The sequence below is a fragment of the Plectropomus leopardus genome, chromosome 5 (genome assembly GCF_026936395.1).
Source record: "Plectropomus leopardus strain MGB_pleo_1.0 chromosome 5, ASM2693639v1, whole genome shotgun sequence".
NCBI classification, from domain to species: Eukaryota; Metazoa; Chordata; class Actinopteri; order Perciformes; family Serranidae; genus Plectropomus; species Plectropomus leopardus.
The window spans coordinates 4,821,042-4,841,256 of record NC_142180.1 but is presented as its reverse complement, the minus strand read 5'-3'; the positions used below and the strand labels follow the sequence as shown (position 1 = coordinate 4,841,256).

Genomic DNA, 20,215 nt, shown 5'->3' with positions numbered 1-20,215 from the left:
GGGTGAGAGTTTTTTTCTACTTGCAGCAACCAAGAGAAAAACTCCTTCACTACCTAACTAACTGACTGACACTTTATGGTTTCATCTTTCATCTGCTCTTTGGTTCAGACCTGTTTGGTTTCCTCGCAGTTTGGCAGAGCTGCTCTCCAGAACATCCGGAGCAGAGAGTCGGCCTCCTCCAGGATCTGTCGCAGGGTTTCACTGTCAGACAGCAGCTTCCTGACAGAACCTGAGCCTGAAGGCTGAGATATAACACAATATATAAATACAAAGTTAAAATAATGTTCATCTAACAGCTATTTTCCCCTGTTGATCTGCAAATAATATATTCTATAAAAGCCAAAAAGGTTTTAAAAATGTGTTTGTATGGCCAGCAGCTTAAAGTAATGAAATGTAGCTATAATTTAAAATAAAGAGTTGCAATTTATTTATATTTCATTTATTCATTAAATGTATTTATTTCAATTGCTTTTATTCTTTTTATTTAAATCTATTTATTTGTTTCTTATTTTAAATTGTATTCAAATTATTTCACTATTTTTTCTTAGTTTTAATATGTTTTTTTTTTTTAGTTTTTAATTTTATTTGATTTATTCATTTTTTTCCGTTAAAAGTTATATTTCACTGTTGTTTCTTATAAAAGTGTTGTTTTCTTCGGCCATAGACTTCAGCCAGTCACATTTCCTCAGCATCTTGGAAGTCTCAACACAAAATGTATAATACTCAAACAGCTTCTGGGCACACTTTCTCATTCAAATGGACAAGTCTGTCCAAACTTTTGACTACTGTAATATAATCTAAAATATGAGCTTATAAAACTCAATTAGCTGCTCAGTCATGTCAGGATCACATGGTCTGTGCTGTCTGTGGTGGTTTTGGCTCCTGAGTCTCCTACCTGATGAAGGCTGAACTCCTGAGGGGTGCTCAGGGAATAAAGGCTAGCATCCATCTTGTTGAGAAGAGCGCTGCCCTCCAGAATCTGCTGCTGAAGAGCCTTGAAGTCATCAATGTGGCCCACTGCATGGCGGCCATGACGGCTGGCAAATGAGCCGTTTGGGGCTTGACCCTGCAGGGACGAGGCTGCTGGGAACAAGGACAGGAGGGAAACACTTGAACTCTATGAGTCACTAAAAGTGGAATAACAAAAGAATCTGATTATTTAACAAACACAAAACGTCTTGTTGAGTATCTGGGAGGTAAAAGAAAATGTATTATGTTGCTTTCATAAGTAAAGATGACTGTTTGAGATTGAAAAGTTGACACAGTCTATCAGAGAGCCTGAATGTGACGTTCTCACCTTGATCGGCTGCTTCAGCATGTTTCTGCACAGGATGCAGAGGAGAGGAAGGACTGACCAGTCCAGTGTCTCTCACAGGGGGTGAGGGGACATTTTCTGTTGAGGAAGATTTCCATCAGTACCGAACTGCAAAAACCTGCTTCTTAAAGTGACAGCTGTCTCTGTAATTGAGCTCCAGGTGAATCCAGAGTCATTTTTCTTAATTCTAGCGAGAGCTCTGATTCTGATTGGGCCCAACCCAACCCACTGGACTAGGGTGGGGCTGAACTTCCCCCAGGCCTGATTCAGGCCGGTTCTCGCCAATTTAGAGGTGTTTTATTGTTTGTTGTCATAAAACTGGCAGTCCTTCTGTGCAGGAGTTTTAATGGACTGAATTAAACGACAAAGACAGAAGGGGGGAAGATGGAACAATGAAGCTAAAGAGATAGAGCACACACACGATGGGGACGGAAAATGAACGATAGCGAGAAATGGGGGGAGCTGCAAGGTGATGTGGTTGCCCGTGTGTCCTTCTGCCTTCCCAGCAGTGGAAGAAATGTGTGTAACATGCAGTAGAAAGCAGTGATAATTATCGGTGTGCCACAGCCCCCAGATGACCCCATATATGTTCATGTCGGGTCAGGCCTGATTTTTTGGGCCTGATCAGGGCTCTAATTTAAGTACCGTGATCTGCTTCCCTCCATCTTATCCTAAGATGCTGTTGTGTGTGTCAGACATACTGACCATTGAAGAGCTGTCTCCTGGTTCGAGGCTGTGTGTCCGCCTGTCCGCTCAGCTGCTGCTCCAGCTGAATGTGCAGCTCTCTGGGGTCAAAGGTCGCAGTGCTAAGTCCAAGTTTGGCATTGTCACTGGCCTGACCTGCTTGGAAACACATAGATGCAGATAAGTTATACAAAAATCTTTAGAAAATAAATATTTCTGAAAAAATCAAAACAACTTATTGGCTTAATGTTTCCGAAAAGTTTATATAGCATCATCTTACCCTTGTGTGAATTTGTGTTGACTCCACAAACTCTGTGGTACACCTGCAGCTCACACTGCAGAGAGTGGACCAGACTGCGGCTCTCACAGAGCTGCTGCTGAAGGACGCTCAACTCATGTTGGAGTCTGTGAAAACACACACAGAAAATCTGCTCTTTAACCCTGACAAAACATCATGTCCTTGCAGACTCACACTCACAATCTCTCTCACAAACACACACACACACACACACACACACACACACACACCTGTTGATGGTCTCCTGGTTCTTCTGTCTATCCAGTTTCAGTTGTGCTATCTCTTTGCTGCGAGCATCAGCCTCATCTTGCAGCTTCCTGCTTTTCTCCGCCCACCTCTCTGCCTCTAGCTCTGCCTTCTTCAACTGCTCCGCCTCCTTGCTGCTCTCTGAAGTAGGACACAGGACATTACACTTTTATATTATAAGACAGTGAAGAGCTGAGCGGGTTATTTGACCCTAAACCAAACTGAGACTATTTATACCTTTTGTGTGATCACAAGCAGTAAAACCTCAACTCTGGAAAATAAACTCTTTGAATGATGATAAAAATGTCATGTGTGTGTTCTCTCTGCAGGTTCTGGTCCTGGTAGTAAGCATCAGACTGTACCTCTGCTGGCCTGCTTCAGCTGGTTCTGCAGACTGATGTTCTCCTCCTTCAGAAGTCTGATCTCACTGGAGAGCTGGCTGACAGAGTCCAGACCCTGGATGTAGATGTTAGTAGGAGCACCTGGAGAGAGTAGTCAGGAGACTCTAAACATGTAACATTTAGCATGTGCATGCTACAACAAGCAAATGTTTTGCTTATAATTGCTTTCTTATAAAACCACTACAATGAGAGTATAATTACATCAAATTTAGACTTTCTTCATTTTCCTGCAAATTCACATAAGCTTTTATGATTTCTAACAAATAAACAACTTCTGTTAAGGAATATATTAGAACTAGGAGACTAAAACAAACACACTGTGTTATTTAGTTTGTTTTTGTATGTTACCTTTCTCAGTGGCGGTGCGGGCCAGTCTCTCCTCCAGCTGCTGTCGGAGGCGGTCGTTGGTCTGAATGGAGTCCTCCAGTCTCTGTCTGAGACTCCTGATCTCCCTCAGATGCTCCTTCATCAGGTCTGAGCCTACAACAACAACACAATCAATGGGCTGCTCGTAGAAACCACTGATTTTCTTTTGTAACATTTGAAATAACAAATGCAATGATGAAAGAACTGAATCAACACAAGCTCTGAAGGACTACATCATTGTTTTGGCATGTTTTACAGTTGTGGAAACAACTGGAATAAAATGTTCATTAAAAGCAGTATTTATGGCAAAATTTAAAAAGTGAGATATGACTGTGCAACTAATTCCATCCTCACTGAATGGCCTTTATGGCCTTTAGCAGTATCATCCTCATCCTTTATCAGCCTTTATATTTGTTTATGCTAACAATGGCTATTATATGATGTGAGGCTTTTATTTAAGAATTCACTGTAATCTATTACAATAAATACATTTACTTGTCAAAGTTGCATTACCATCTTCCAGTAATTAAGCAAACAGTACAGTGAACATCTGAAAAGTCTGCACTGCTTTACAAAACAAGACTCTGTGTTTAACTGTGTCTCTACCTGTGTTGCTGGTGCCTGACTGGTATCCCGAGGATCCTGAGGACAAGTCGGCTCCAAGTCTCACCGGTCTGGTACCATAGCTCAAATCCCACAATGCACTGCTCTCCAGCAGACTGGACCCAGCTTTCATTGCGGAGCTGGCATCCAGACCACCGCTGGTGGCGCTGCTAAAAGGAGAAGGCTGGTATCCATGGTAGGACAGAGGCAGGAAGGCAGACGGGTCAGGCTGCTGGTGGGCAAACGGGAAAGCCTGAAGAGGTTTGGACTGAGGAGTGGAAAACCCTGAGGAAGAATATCAAGCAGCGGGTCAGTAAGGGAGTAATTACAACTAAATATCAAGAATAATGGGGAAAAACACTGCACTGCAAAGTCTGAGAGAGACACCTGTGTGTTAAAGACAAAGGGGACAGTAAAAGACAGTAAAAGTGAAAGAGAGCTAAAGAGATTTCTTTTGATGCAGTGAACAACTTAATCAGCCAAACAAAATCAGTCTGGTTTGGTGTTTCTAACAGCTCTATCTCTCATTAGTGTTTAAAGATCACAGCAAATCCATCTCCAGCTGCATGCTCTGGGTTCAGTAAGCATCAAATGATTACATGAGAGAGAAAGTACAGTGTGTTAAAGATAAAGGCAAAGATAAGAAGGGAAGAAAAAAAGACAGAAAAGAAAGCCTGCATGTCTAAACTCGGCTGCATTAACATCAGTGATGTTAAGGCAGATCTACAGTGCCAGCTGCATAGTTTATCATTTTCTGATGTGCAAACAGCTTATTTCACATACAAATAACAATGCTAGTAGTTTCAGGTGAAATGTTATAAATGTTCCCTCTTTTACACAGTGGATCAAACTGGCTGTTCATTACAGCCATTGTGTGAAGAATTTGAAAACTTCATACTTTGGCGCCATCATGTGGTCGTATAACACACAGACTGCACTGTTGCAGACTTACATAAAAATCTCTGGACAGCTAAAACTTAATGACCCACCATGGTGGGTACAAGCACAGATGCCATACCAACTTCAGGGCATGAAAGTTGTCATTTGTGCTCATAGACTGTATCAAAGAAGTGGATGTAGTCACAGTAGGGCTTGGTATTGTTTGTTTTTGTCTGATATCAGGGCTTAAATGTTACCGATGCATAAACAATGCCAGAGCTGATATTTTTTAAAGAAATAGTCAGAAAACAGTTAATGACACTAAATAACATTTTTTTTTTGGGGGGGGTGGTACAATCAAATAAAATCTGTTAAAGCTTCCCAGATAGTTGTTCTCAACCTCAACTTTACTTTCCCCATTTTTCTGGGAAACCCCTAGAACTCCTTCAAGGAGCCCTTGAGTCCCTGGATCCCTAGTTAAGACCCACTGATCTAGAATATAACTCAGACAAGAAGAGGCTGTAAATGTCCACATATTGGGAGAACAATAACATTCAGGAAATCCTTACCCTCCGAGCACAGCATGAGATCAGCACTCCATTTAAGAGGGACAATAAATGATTGTTTTTTGCCATGTTATGCCATTGTTATTGTTTATAAAATGCTTCTGACGCGTATGTCATATGTCACACCAGAGGCAGACACTGTGGTGTTGAATGTCAGGCCTCTCTTGACTCTGCGATGCCGGCATGCTGTCTAAATCACGCACTGAAGCAGTGTGATGCGGTCGTTGTTTGGTTCTGTGTAAAAATGCAAAGGCAGTGCAAAGAAGGGACTGAGTAGCGACCCTATAGCGGGATCTCTGTGTAAAAAGGGCTACTGACAGCTTGATTTGATGCTGCTGATATTCAGTCTGTTCTGCTGCACAGTGTTACTGAGCTCTTCAAACACACAATTAGTTTTTTTAAACACACCCTCACACCCAAACTCATACATATACAGCCCGACCGACGCACTCTCAGTGTCTCCCAGCTGCCTCTGTAACATCTGCAGCTCCTGATGCACCTCAGCCAGGGAGAAACCCACTCCCCCGTTGCCTTGGTAACGGGTGCGTGGGGTTACAGGGTGGGCATGGAAGGGCAAAGGTGCCCTCTGGGTGAAGGTGGAGGAGGAAGGGGGAGGGTGGAAGGGGGCAGAGGTGAAGAATGAGGCCGGAGCTGGGAGGAGAAGAAGAAGAAGAATCCAAAGAATGAAAGAGGGATAAAACAAAGAAAGAGGACAGCACAAAGCAGCAGCTCAGAGGTGAAATGATGCAGCAGAAAACTAACCTGTCTGACTCTGCATGTCTGCGGGTTTGTGTGGTGAGCTGGGGCAATGCATGCTGGGACAGCTGAGGCAGGACTGGGCTCTGTGGGATGAGGCGATGGAGGGAGGGACAGACGAATGATGGGACAGGGTGCCACTGTGAGAGTGGCAATCTGGAAATGAAAAGACTCCTGCTGTCACCAGAGGACATCATGGATGGAACAGACACCAAAACAGCAAAACACATGTACATGTCTGTCTCCACTTGTTTACATACCACTCAGGTAGCATGTTTTATGCAGCATTGCATAAATCCATGTGAAGCTGGATGTTGACCGTCACCACTCACCTGTGCTGACTCTGGTTAAGGAGCGCGCTTCCTTCTGACCGAGCTCGCTGGCAGCATCCATTTCAGAGCAAAGATCCAGATCATCGTGCGTGGATCCATGCTCGTCAGACACGTAGGAGATACGATCCGATTGGTCGGTGGTGTCGGAGAGGGCATGGCTGCTGCAGGGCGTGTCAGAGCGATGATGGTGGTGGTGCTGGTTTAGTTTGGCGCGGAGAGACTCAATGACCTTGTCCTTCTGCTGCAGTTCTTTACTGAGCCTGCACACAAACACACAAATACATTATCGATGTGTTAGATATCAATCACTCCATTCCAAAATACAAGTGAATCCAGAGGCTACATCAAAGTCGGTAAAACCAGTTTATCTTTGGTAAGGGCCCTGACACACCAAGCTGGTGGTTGGTCAGCTGTTGGTAGGCTATCGTGCATGGTAACATAATTTGTTCTTTCAACATCAGTTTGTGTTGTTAATGTATTGACTGACTAACTAGCATCTTAAATCCATTCTGTCAGTGCTCCAATTTCCCTTTTTGAATGAAGAATATAGAGAATTCTGCTGCTATGGAGAGTTATTACCTCTCATGCAGGCGCAGAGTGTGCATGCTAGGTGGCAGGCAGTGGTGGTCTCTGCAGTGTGTTCAGGTGCAGCTTTTTGGCCAAGACACAAGGCGATGTGAGGCAACAGTCGGTCTTCGCTACATTTGGTTAGGGTTATGCTTCTTGGAATGTTATTGAATGAGGGGAAGTTGCATAACATCGTGAGAGAAGTTGCATAGCATCACTCAATGGACAGCAGTCATCTCGCAATTGTGTTTTATCAACATTTTGAAAATATCGCTTACGTTTTGCTCAAATCTGTAATGGAAACCTGCCTATTGAAAATCTATAAAACAGTATTTGATGACCCTTTGCTGCTCTGAGAGAACATGAGAACAGCTGCATTAGCCATCCTGTGACATCAAGGATAAAGAGCATTAATGAGTAATGATGTACCAAGTGAGTGAGCCACCTGCCTGCTGATCTGGACGTTCCCACAGAGGCTTTGCTGGCTGCACTGCGTTGCTTTAGGGAAGCCTCTTAGTGACTTACACATACGTGACACTGCATCATATCACACGGGGTGCATCGTATTACACAGGGTAAAACTGCAGACTCACTGATGTGATGTGTAACTACGAGCACAGACGTTCAGAGGAAGGTGGAGGGACAACCAGACAACACACTCAAACATGATGCGTATGCAGTGTGTCCCCTACAGCTGAGTTAATTAACAGTGACGTGTTGGTACACAGATGCTGAGGTGAAGGTCAGTCATCTAAATCAATGACAGGCTGACACACACACAAACACTGTGTTCACATCACATTTACAAGTACAACAAAATGTTGATGGCACATTTGGTGGCACTTAAATGTATTAAAGTATAATTTAAAAAATACACTGTTTTCTCTCAGAGAGAAATGAGAAGATCAGTATTCATCTCATCTTCACTTTAGCCTTAAATTAATAGTTTAACATTTTAGGAAATACCGTAAAAACTTCAAATATGAGCCTAGTCCAAAATAAATGCCCAGTCTGGCAACACATTTTGACAAATAAAGGCCTGTCTCAATTAGAGGCTTAGTCTGCTTGCCATGCAGCTTATTTTTATTAAAGTTCTTTGCATGTATTGAACCGGATTGTTAGTTACCCACTGGAGATAATGTTAGTTAGCTACTTAAATAACACATACAAATACAAATGTTTAAACGTCTGTCAATATGAACATGCTACACACGGTTAGGATGGTAAGATTCTCCACAATTCAATCATTTAGTAAATTTTACTGAAACCACCAAAAAGCACCAAAAAAAAGGATAAAATACCAGCAGAGTAAACGAGAAAGGCACAAAAAAGAGGTTTAATGAAACAATTTGAGTGTATTTTCCATCTTTGCTGAGCAACAGTTTTATGTGGAAGGAATTAAAAGCCCGTCCCATATAGACGTCTGACCTAAATATAAGCCTGTTGAGGTCAGTGGTCTAAGCACATAATAGCCTGAACTATTAATTTAAGTTTTATGGCATGCTTATTTTGCTTTCTTTCCCAGAGTAAGATGTTAAAATGCATCAGTCTCATGTGTTTTAACAGGAGATCTGGTTATCTCAACGTAAAGAATGGAATCTCTGCCCAAAGAAATACAACAATAACATTGTAACATCCACCATATTGTCAGATGTTTGGCCAAGCAAGTAGGAAGTGGCCCTTTTATCTATTCTTAAAGGCCATGTTGTTACATGATTTGTATGTCCTTTTTTACCTTATCGTCACTGCTATTGTTGCTTTTTTTTTTTGCAGAGAGTTCACTTCTAACCAAACTAGCCGCTTTATCAGCTGTTTGAGGTTTGCCTGCGTCCAAACCTTTGAATCTGCCCATTAAACTGAGTGTTTTAGTTGACTTTGAGGAAAGAAATGGTGTGTGACGAGTTGACAATTCTGTCTGGTATCAGGTAAGTTTGAAGCTAATGTGTGGCTAATACAACATTCTCCAAACAATAACTTATGGGCTAAATGTTGTGTAGTGTATTTTCACGTAATGGATGTATAAAAAGAACTGGATACAGCATTGGAGACGAGGCCCTAATTATTGATATGAAAGCTGCTCAATTGGACATGAAGCTGAAAAAAACAGAGCAGGTGCACTACAGACTCCAGCAGCTAACTTCTGGTTTAGCACTCAGCTGACCTGAGTGAATTTTTACATGTCAGATCTTGGCACAGGTTACTGAGTTAAAAGTCTAGGGGTAGCTGCCTGGCTTTGGCCGATTAAACAGTAGGCACTGCAAAAGCAGAGAGGAAACATGATGGAGGAAATGATAATGCTGGTGTCGTTAGTTACTGCGCAAGAAAATGAGAAAGACAACCAGAAAAAAACTGGAAGCGGGATAAGTTTTCCAACCAAACCTCACAAGACTGGTAAATCGTCAAAAGTCTTTGGCATTTTCAGTGATTTCCATTGTATTGCTACAATAACTCAATAGCTTGCATTAGCCAGTGACGTTCACTGAGGCACCTGGCTGTCATTGCAGCCCCAGATTGTGATGGCAGCAGCCGCTTTTAAAAATGCTTTGCTGATTGGGGGACACTCTTGCAGGTAGGCAGTTATCAGAATGGTTACCACATGGCGGTGGGAAAGCACCTCAAGTCTATGGGGAAAACATCTTTTTCTGGGCCCAATGAAAGTGCTACAAAAAATAGTTATTATTGTTTGAATTTTGGGTCAGTCTTACTTTTCGAGCTGTGCGAGCAGTGCCCTCCTCTCCCTGTCTGTGAGCTTCTTGAGCAGCAGCAGTTCTCTCTCCTGAGCCTTCCACTCCCACAGAGAGAAGGAGAACAGAGAGTCTCTGTACAGCGGGCTGCTTTTCGACAGCATGGCCTTCCACAACGGAGCCATCAGCCACTTTCGGCCCCTCTCTGTGTCTCTGGCCGACGGCCTTCTGCCTGGGCTACTGACTGACCATTCCTCCCCTGTTCTCTCTCTCGTCTCTCTCACACTCTGTCACTTAAAATTCTTCCTGTCGCAGTTTTCCCTCTCAGCTGTGTCTCCAGAGGTAACCGAGCGTGGATCATTAGCTTAGCGGCTGAGGTCCTGACCTCAGACTGTGTGTGACAGCAGGTACAGTGGACAGGCAGAGCGTGAGCGAGGGATAAAGAGATGGAGGGATGGAGGGATGACTGAGAGTGTAGGCGATCAGGTGAAAAGCGGAGCAAATCCTCTGTTTAAGCTCAGGCTTCCCAGGGAGATTTTGGTGACTCCCTTTAAACACACACACAACTTCACACAGATCCTACGAGCGTTGGGGCTAGGACCACAAGTGGTAACCGAAATAGATCCCAAATCAGGTTTTAAGGTAGCCAGAACTGCAAAGGCAAGCATGCATAGGGTTCAGACTGAAGTCAGAGAAAAATGTTGATCCACAGAGCAGATTTAAAGGATTTGAGCATTTGGTGCAACAACAGGATGACGTCCAAATGTTGATGGAGATCCAACGACAGCAGATCAGACAGATTGTATCCTGAGTGTGGCTTGAATAAAAGCACAGTTTTGAGATTTGACCTCACCAGCATGTGATGAGGTGAAGCGTGAAATGAATTTAAATGCTAAAATAAAGATATCACTTATAATTAGCTCTGTGCTGAACAAAAACTGACTCAACTGCCTGAGGAAACCTGCAGTTGCACTTTTGATCTCCCTCTTTTTTCCTTTTTGTTTGCTAAATTTCCATTTCTGCTCCCAAAAGAAGTCTTGACCCTCGAAGGAAAGCGTCTTATTACCACTCTGGACACAACCTATCCCAGCAGCAGCAGCAGTAGCCCTGAGGGGAATATGTAGTGACGAAAGAGCAACACGAAGAGGGAGAAGAGAGATGTGCGTATGAGCGGATGTCCGGATCCTGGGGGCTCATGTGTTCACGCTGCAATGCCCATCAGAGAAAAAGAGAAACAGACGCTGAATGAATGATCATCCACAAAGCTGCACTTCCTCTTTCTTCTGCCTGTTTGTACATCTGTCCACCTGCAAAAACACGCAAGCTTCCTCTCTGCTGCAAGAGTGAATTCATAACTTAGTGTGGCTTCTTCTTTTCAGGATATGTTAAAGTTGAAAAATGTGTCCCATGTTGGAAAGAGAAGATTTTAACCAAGAAAAAAACTTGGCATCCAGCTTTAGCTTGCAGAAAATCCACAAACAGATTAAGTAGTAGGAGTTGTAGATAAATTCAAGTCAAGACTGCATTAGTCTTGGTCCAGATTTGAAAAACAATCCAGGTTTATGATGAGTAGATCTTATATAAGAGAGATCAGAGCAGTGCTGGATGTTTAGCACCATGTGCTGCTCCGGATACGCTGAAGCAAACTGATGCTCTCTGTTGAGCTCTGTCCCTCTGCCGCTTCCACTCACGTTTTTTCTCTCTCTCACCCTCCCTCTTTCTCCCTCTCTCTCTCCCTCTCTCTCTCTCCGCGTTTAGCTGCTTGTGACCTATTTCCCTTCCCCATGGAGGTCTTAATAACTTAACCTGATTAGAAGCTATGTCAACATGCCCTGAGCCCAACGCAAGCAGCAAAAGCCTTGGCAGCGTTACGCCATCAGCACAGTCACACTCACAAATATACCTACATGTATACACAGCATGTATATTTAATAAGAGCCACAGTAAAGTATTTGTTTGACATTGACATGACAGTTAAGCCTACTGTGATACATATTCCTATAAAAAATGACAGTAAACTACAGGCACCGGAAGTTGCCTGCATAAAACTGTTATAAAAATTTTGCGTGTGAATGTTGTTTTAAACACAGAAAAACAAGCTAACAAAAGTGATAGACTGCTTTCCCAATGCAAGCAGGCCAGAGCAGTGTACAACGCTCTGCAGCAGACAAGTATACCTTTTGTGTGTGTGAGTGTGTGTATTTCTGGTGTGTCATGTTTGACATCATAAACAGGCCAGAAAACAGGTTAGTAAACAGTATAAAGCAGCATGGAGACCACTGAAAATGTTATGGTCCCTTCTTTTTTATATCTCTTACTTATTTGGTGCAAGCTAAATTTGGAACGAGGTGTGGGCAGTGCTTGGGCAGAGACGGATGGTATTTCATGGTAGTGAGTCATTGCATCTTGCCAGTAAAGGGGCTAAAATTAATGTGTTTTCTGGATGTTGCATTTCTAACAAAGCCAATTGGAGCCAGGGCCCTTGAATACCTGTGACTACTTCTGAGTCATTTGACATTGGTGTTAATGCTAACTGTTATCTTCCCATCCCATTACATTAAAAATCCACAGGTGTTTTTTTTCTGCAGTTGAAAAGGCACACTATTTATCAGTGTTACTACAGTGTTGACTTCAACAGCATATCACTATTATAGTACTGCTAAATTCATTACAAGAGAGTTACGGTGTTATAGTGTACTAACTAACCTGAATGTGGTTTCTGTCCCTGCATTAGGCCTACTTTTGGAAAAATAAAAAATACTGCATAATGCAGTGACATCACACAGCAGCCTACTGTTTATGTTAAATTTTGTTTTGGCTCTAAGCCATCAAGATTTATGGTGTTTTACTGTATTTGGAAAAATTGACCATTACTGTTAGAATTTGGCCATAGTTTTACAGCAATTTCTTACAGTTTAATTTCCCATTAAGTAGCTTTAAAGTTGTTAAAAATATTTCAATGTTATTCAATACTACTTGATGTCATTACATATATGATGTATTGTGTATCAGCTTGATTGAATACCATTTCCCCCAAATTCAGCCAGGTCGATGTGGTATATTTGGAAAATTTGGGGATCTTCACTAGAAATTCAAATGCATTCCTGCAGGTTTGAGCTATGTATGCTTAAATGCGAGCAGTGAGTTTTTAATGGCTGACTCAGCGGTGCGTTAGTGACGCTGAAGGGTTTACTCAGTTGTGAAACCAACTTAACCGTGGGTTAACTATAAACACACTTTATGTTAATAGCATAAGTGTAACATTGTGCTCTCAGATGATGATACAGAAAAACATGGTATGATGCTCTGCTCCGTGTTGTGGCAATCTTCACCACCACCTCATTCATTGCTCTCCAGCTTTGTCTCCTTAAATTACAGTCATTATAAATCTGAATGGATTTGCCAAAAAAGTATTGAAACAGTGTAATTAGATTATGTTCTGTGGCAAAGTTGTTTAATTAAGGAGGGTCTCAGGATGGATGATGCAGGTATATTGAAGTGCAGACATTAACACTGAGGTTCAAAGCTGGGTCTTACATCCTAAAACACTGCTTAACACTTGGAAAAATATCCTGAATTTAGTCAGTATTGAAGAGTTAACACATGTGGTCTCGTGCTTCAAGCCAGTGTGGACCTTTTTAACCCCCTGAAATCTGGATCAGCTTCAGTTTTGGTCATACTGCATTCAGACAATTTTCACAAGCATTTAAGACCTTTGACACCTGAAAAAAATGTTTTTTTTATTTTGAAGTGCTTTGGGGGGCATTTCTTATAAAGTTGCTCAATCCCTTTTTCTTATGATCTTGAAAGAAATCAGGCCAATTTCCTTAGGTTTCAAAGAGTTAATAGTTATCCAGACTACCATCTCTTTATAACCTTAACCAAGTGCTTTGAGTGCCTACACATCAAATATTTAATCTTGCTTTAGTTGGTATGACGCACATTTGGGGATAATTCTTTACATATGTTTTCTTATTACGTTAATAAAAACAGAATCTGGGTGGCATCATGTTTCTTTTGAAGCAAATTTGCTGTTGTGGTATAACAATGTCATTTTTATGAGTCAGGGTTGAGGTTTTCTATCTAACCCTTTGTCATACATTATCCCACTTGACTCTGTACATATTGTGAATTAAGTTAATGCACAGCTTAAAGCACAGGCTCCACATTGTATACAAGCACAGTGTCAGATGGGCAGCCCAAATGAGATGGCTGTCGCAGAAAACACACTCGATAATTCTCCTTCACATCTGGTCGGCCATCTGTGCTGAAACATGTTAGATTACTGCAGGCCTCTCGCTCTCTCTGTTTCTATGTCTCATTTTCTCTGAGGGGCAACGCTAATTATTCACAGAGCATTGTTTGTTTTCCAGAGTTTGAACTCTTTTGTAATACTGGTTTAACTTAAAATTAAAAATGACGTGTTCCCTCTTACCTGTAGTGCTATTTATTAATCTAGTTAGTTTTGGTGTAAGTTGTCGAGTGTTGGAGATATCAGCAGTAGAGATGTCTGCCTTCTCTCCAATATAATGGAACTAGATGTCACTCGGCTTGTGGAGCTCGAAGCCCCAAATAAAAACATTTTAAAAAACTCAACAGCAATTTCTCTTTACAGAAATCATGACCTGGTTAAACCAGAGCAAATTGATTTGATTTCTTTGAAAAAAACATGGGAAAAAGGAAATATTCCAACTGGCAAGAAATATCCCACAAATTTCAAGAGATTAGTTAAAAATGACAAGAAAATGACCTGAAAAAAAGGGAGGGGTGGGAGGGGTATTAGAAAATTACTTTTTTTAAAAATAACAACACAAAACTATATTTAAAATTATTCTAACTGTATATATTTAAAATTATGTTACAGAAAAATGTAAACATATATTGTATACATACATGTCTACACATATACATTTTTTTTTTAAAGAAATCAAACCAATTTGTTCAGGTTTAAAGGATTAAAGGACCACACCAGTTTTTTTCCCCATGTTTTCGCTTATCTGAATTGAAAAATCATGTAATCTTTTTTAATTGTGTAATTTCTCCTAATTTGTCAACTATTTTCTTTAAATTTTTACAGATTTAAGTTTATAACTTGTAAATTCAGATTTTTTTTTCCACTTTTCAAGCAGATATTTGACTCTTTTCATCTCACTCAGGTATGAAAATCAAAGAGCCGCATTATGAAACAGAATTAGGTGTCGTGATACAAGTGACTGAACATGGAGGACATTCATCAGTCATCCAGAAGGGACGGCCACAACCTGTTCTTTCAGCTTGCGCCTCAAAGAGACAGAGTCGTATTTATAAAATACTCCTAAAATAGGGTCAGTATCAGTTAGGAAACTTAACCCTGTAAGGCTCAATAGAGTGTAATAAAATTTGTTTATACTGAACAAGATTTACTGAAGAAATGGTCCCAATAAAAACTGTTCATGCCAAGCTTTGTGGATTACTTAGTGTAATTGTTCTTCCTCAGTAAGTCCTCAAACATTAATGTCAATGTCAGTTTATGTTACACCATCTCGAGAGGCACATTTGATTAAAAAAAGACGTCTTCTGACCAGCAAGAGGAGGCCCCTGCTCCACTGTTTGTGGACCAAATATGGTGTCACTAACATCCAACACAGCTAACCTAATTTTTGCCCTTTTTTCCTTTTTCAAAAATATTTAAAGGTTTTTTGCAAAATGTTGTCTGATGGTCCTAGTAAAGGACGCACACTGAAACATGTCTTTTACTTAACCCTTAGGGACTGTTTGGGACATTTTTTGCATTCTTCATTTCTATTTATTTTGGCTGTGTTCATGCATATGGCAGACATTGTGGCAAGATTTTGTATTTTTGTTTAATCTTAGAATATCCAGCTCAGCTCCTACAATAAGTCTCAAATACACTGTGGAAACAAAACTGTTATATTTATACTGTTAAGTGCAAAAAAATGTGCCATTGAAACTCATTCAAACTGCAATTTTTGATCACAGCCATCAAAGCATAAAAACATGCATTATATTATTTCTGGGTGCCATTCTGGGCTTCTGCCTTGGAATTTGTAGTTTTTACTATTTACTATTTATGTATTTACTATAACATTTTTATTATATTTGGCATATGGCGAAAATACATGCTATTTCCACTAGGTGCACTGTCACAATAAAATTACTGCCAATTACTGACATATCCCAGGCTGTGACAGTAAAAAAAAATGTACATGTAGTATACTGAAAATAATTCATTTAAAAAAACAAACAAACTAGGGCAGCCTCTAGCTCACCTGCTAGAGTGTGCACCCCATATATTGATGCCTTTGCAACGGCCCGGGTTCAAATCCAGCCTGTGGCATTTTGCTGCGCGTCATTCCCTGTCTCTCTCTCCCATACTTCCTGTCATTCTACAACTGTCCTATTAAATAAAGGGAAAATCCCCCAAAACATAATCTTAGAACCCCCCCCCCAAAAAAAACAAACAAATTCCATCTAAAAACATAACGGTATCATGGCAAAAACATGATATTTAAAGGGTTAAAAAAAACCTGAAAATAATTTTATATTTGATATACATGATGAGGACTGATGTTGGTTAACAAAAATTAACTAAATGAAAGTAGAAATTCATATTAATGTATAATATTTTTTAAAGCTTGATTAAAAAAAAAAGCACATTTTGTGTGTGCGCATGAAAGCGGGCATTAATGGTTAAGGTAGCTGAACTTAATTGTGAAAATGATGCTGGAGTTTTTGACCTATAAAGACTGCTTCTCTTCTGCATGCTCCGTGCAAATACAGTAGGTGTGTCTCTTTAGATACTACGTATTCAGTGTTCCTCAGCTAGTCTCTCATGTATCTGTCAGCTGTTTGCTGCTGGGCAGGTCAAGTGAAGTGAGTTTATCAGCTGCCTGTTTGAAAAAACAGCTGCCTGCTGCTGCTGAGAACACTGACACTGAAACAAACGGGAAATAAAACACAAAAACTAGGCGCTATAAGTGGCTAAAAAGTCCTGTACACATGCTCAGTTGGAGGGAATTCTCTGTGGGTACATTATATTATTATTTCTTTAGCTCCACTAATGGGAAAGCAACAAATATAGATATGATGTTCATTCTGTAATGAAGAAAGAACGCAGGATGTTAGACTCCTCTGTTCCTCTTGTGTAACTGTTCTTGTCCTGATCTCACTTGTTCTGTCCTTTTGTCTTCCTCATCTTCTGTCCCCTCATCCTCTCTCTTCCTGCTGTCTGACTAATTAGCTGACCAGTCAGCTGGACAGTTAAGGTCCCTGCTCGGACATCAGCTGTGCCCTGCTGGTCACGACTCCCCAGCTGAAATTAATGAGTTGTATGGTTCAGATGATGGTGTGGTGGTGGTGGGAGGAGGGTTGCCCAATCATGGCTCTGCCCTGCAGTACTTTGGGGTTTTGTAACGTTGTGATGTCAGAGCAGCTGACTTAACAAGTTGCTGAAGGGCCCAATGAGCCGTCCAGCCAGCTGCGACCAGCAGCAGGAAATAAGACTTGACGTGGTGTATAAGAGCAAGGACTAGTGAAAGATACCACATACAGAGTGTGGCACACAAGAACAAAACACAAAGACACAGCAGTTAACACACAAATATATGTTCGGACTGAGCCTTTCTAACTGCACAAATATGTAGCCATTTTTTAAATGGTGGGCTGAAATAGTATTATGCGATACTGTAGCACTCATTTCAAGCAAACTGTATGGCTGCTACTGTAACCAGGTTTTGTGTTATACAAAACATGGCATTTGAAATAACAACTGGGTGATATATAAATGTAATTTCAGTCACCTCTGTAACAGCTCGGCTGAGAATACTTTTAATTTGGAAGAAACTGACCCCCCCATCCCCTACCTCATGCGTGATAAAATCTATAATTTATGACAAAATCAAATTCTCTATAAGGTGTTCGACCAACCATTTTACAGTAACTGGCAGCCTCTGATCTACTATGTAAAGAGCCTGACCTCTCTTTCCCCAGAATAACTACCTGAGTGAGCTAATGGTACAGATAGCAGCTGAATCCTCCACTCTGGCAGAGCTTTGAAAATCTGCTTACTATATTTGTCCAAACTCTCCTCTCTCTTTAGTTTTAATTGAATTGAATTGAATTTTAATTTATTGATAATTTCTTATTTAATTTTAATTGTCTTTACCCGCTTTTTCCTCTTTTCTTTTCTTTTCTTTTCTTTTCTTTTCTTTTCTTTTCTATTTTACTCGAAATTACCTCTTCTAATCACAAACTGTTATGTGGTTGTCATATTTTTTGTTATTTCTCAACCTTGGATGAGAGGTGTGTGTGGGTGTTGGAATAACTTGTAACGACTCTTAAAATGCTAATAAAATATGTCCAGAAAAAACAACAACAACTGGGTAATATAGATATGTAAAATAAGTAAGATAAGACAATCATTCTCGTAAAACTTCAAACAATATGTACCAACTCCACTGACTGTGAGAAATATCAAACAGACAAACACAACAAACACAATGGTGTGTCAATGGTGTTCTACCCATTGACCTTTCTTTGGCATCCTATTTTGTTGAACTTGTAGCATTTCTCACATTGCTAGCAAGGCGTGTTATTTTGATGCACTAGAAGAGCGCCCCCCCCTTCCCATACTCGCTGGATAAAGGACGTCATTTATGAAATTAGAAAAAATTAAACACTCTTTATGTGGCTCCAACATAAAATTTTCTAAAATCTGGCTACCTTTCTTAGAATATGTCAGTTCCCTTCAGCTGGATGCTGTCCAAACTAACTGAGCACCCGCCGAAAGAATCCATAAGAAAGAACATTCAGAGAGACATGCAGCCTCTCAGTGCCATTCTGTAGTTAGATGTGGATCCGGCCCACCCTGTCCATTTCCCTCTTTCATTAATTAACCAATTAGCTCTGTTATTAATTATCCTGTGAGATCATCGCTCATTATCAAGCCAGAATCTGATTTTTCTGCCCTGAGGAGCAAACACAGCCCAAGCGTCACACACCAATACTTTCCATTGACCATGACATGCAGCCTGCTGTCCACAACACGTCAGATACACAGACAGAGACACACATGAGCAGATAAACACATGGCACAGACACACACACAGAGGAGTAAATGAGCACTAACCGGATGGCGAGCAGCTCTGTCTTCTCATCTGGATCTTCAGGATGATCTCCTGTAGGAGATTTAATAATGATATAATTTAATTTTACATCCAACAACTCTTCACATTCATCAGACAGCTGGAGTCACCTCTGAGACTCTAGATTAGCACTGTATCAGATGAAGAAAGTAAAACCAAAGCACTCACGTCCGCTGATCTTGGCGCTGACCCGCTGTGCCAGAGCGCCGCTCTGAGCCAGCTGGTCCCTGAAGCTCTGGCCCATGTAGTAGTCGATGTCGTTGGCCCTCAGCAGCTCCTCGAAGGCCTTGGTGGTGTCGCCCAGGTGCTGGGTGAGGATGTTGCACACGCCCCGACCCTCCCGCAGCCGCTGGCGGAGGTGAGACAGCTCTCTGGCCTGAGCCTGGATCAGAGTGTCGAATTTACTGAATAAAGAAAAAAAGAACAGAGTGTCACTCACTGATAATTTTTGAGATAAAACATGGCAATTAAATTGTACCGTACAATAAACCTGCTGCTGTTGATGCTTATATTTTGGATCACCATTACTCTTGCTAAAGTTCATTATCTGTACTTGGCTTGATAGCTTTATCCAAAATTGTGAGTTTTGCAGCAAAGGCCCACGAGCTGGAATCAAACCCGCGGCCGCTGCGGCAGGGACAATGCCTTCATTTATGGGGCACCTGCTTTATCCACTGAGCCACCCGATGCCCCATTGTGAGTGTTTTTGTCTTTAATATTCATTGTTCATTTGTTAGTCTTTAATACACAATATTGCTAAATTTTTTAAAAAAGCACATTAATGTCTGTAGGTGATTTGTGTCCTCTGGGGTCCATGTGAGGTCACTTGCTGTATGGGGAGTCTTGTGTATAGACAGTAATGTTTAGGACCTGAATGACACTCTAAATGACTAAATCTTGACTGTAGCTACAGTTCCGTCACACATGGCAAATGGGACAGCGTGTTCCTATTCTCGTGTCGGATAATCTCCTCTGACTGTCAGCTCGGTTTACATAAACACATCTGTGGTTACACTTGATTAACGTGGGCTGATACTGATGGAGACTGACGGGATGCTTAATGCCTGCAGGAATTAATGGATCATTGTACACATTGAACTGTACCACTGACAAACTGATAGTGTAAAGTTCCATTTTTCTTCTTCCAGAAACATTTATATGGTCTGAATTAAGGGATCATATCAGTTTTTTTTGCGAGTTTCAGCCTATTTAATAGAAAATAAAGATACTGTAAATTCTCCAAAAGTGGCCAAGACCTTTATTTACCTATAATCCAATGGGAAAAATGTTTATTTGAAACTTTTTCCTGTTATATAAACCTATTTTATCATATTTTACTCAGAGGTCTCCCTGTTTTTTGATCCTCTCGTGGAAA

General features: G+C 41.0%; 1 protein-coding gene across 5 annotated transcripts in view; it reads right to left on the bottom strand.

The window, feature by feature from the left end:
• Nucleotides 1-20,215, bottom strand: part of pde4dip (phosphodiesterase 4D interacting protein) — a 46,320-nt gene that overhangs the window by 6,009 nt on the left and 20,096 nt on the right. For 2 of the 5 annotated variants that reach the window (XM_088077399.1, XM_088077402.1), the window contains exons 19-32: nucleotides 19,009-19,244; nucleotides 18,825-18,873; nucleotides 6,447-6,706; nucleotides 6,121-6,270; nucleotides 5,809-6,009; nucleotides 3,917-4,198; nucleotides 3,293-3,424; nucleotides 2,906-3,025; nucleotides 2,528-2,684; nucleotides 2,280-2,404; nucleotides 2,021-2,155; nucleotides 1,298-1,393; nucleotides 896-1,083; nucleotides 111-242 (exon numbers count right to left, since the gene is read on the bottom strand). In XM_088077399.1, coding sequence (XP_087933525.1) covers nucleotides 111-242; nucleotides 896-1,083; nucleotides 1,298-1,393; nucleotides 2,021-2,155; nucleotides 2,280-2,404; nucleotides 2,528-2,684; nucleotides 2,906-3,025; nucleotides 3,293-3,424; nucleotides 3,917-4,198; nucleotides 5,809-6,009; nucleotides 6,121-6,270; nucleotides 6,447-6,706; nucleotides 18,825-18,873; nucleotides 19,009-19,244 — 2,263 coding nt within the window. The remainder of the gene's footprint in view (nucleotides 1-110; nucleotides 243-895; nucleotides 1,084-1,297; nucleotides 1,394-2,020; nucleotides 2,156-2,279; nucleotides 2,405-2,527; nucleotides 2,685-2,905; nucleotides 3,026-3,292; nucleotides 3,425-3,916; nucleotides 4,199-5,808; nucleotides 6,010-6,120; nucleotides 6,271-6,446; nucleotides 6,707-18,824; nucleotides 18,874-19,008; nucleotides 19,245-20,215) is intronic. The other 3 variants (XM_088077400.1, XM_088077401.1, XM_088077403.1) reach the window with 3 other exon arrangements.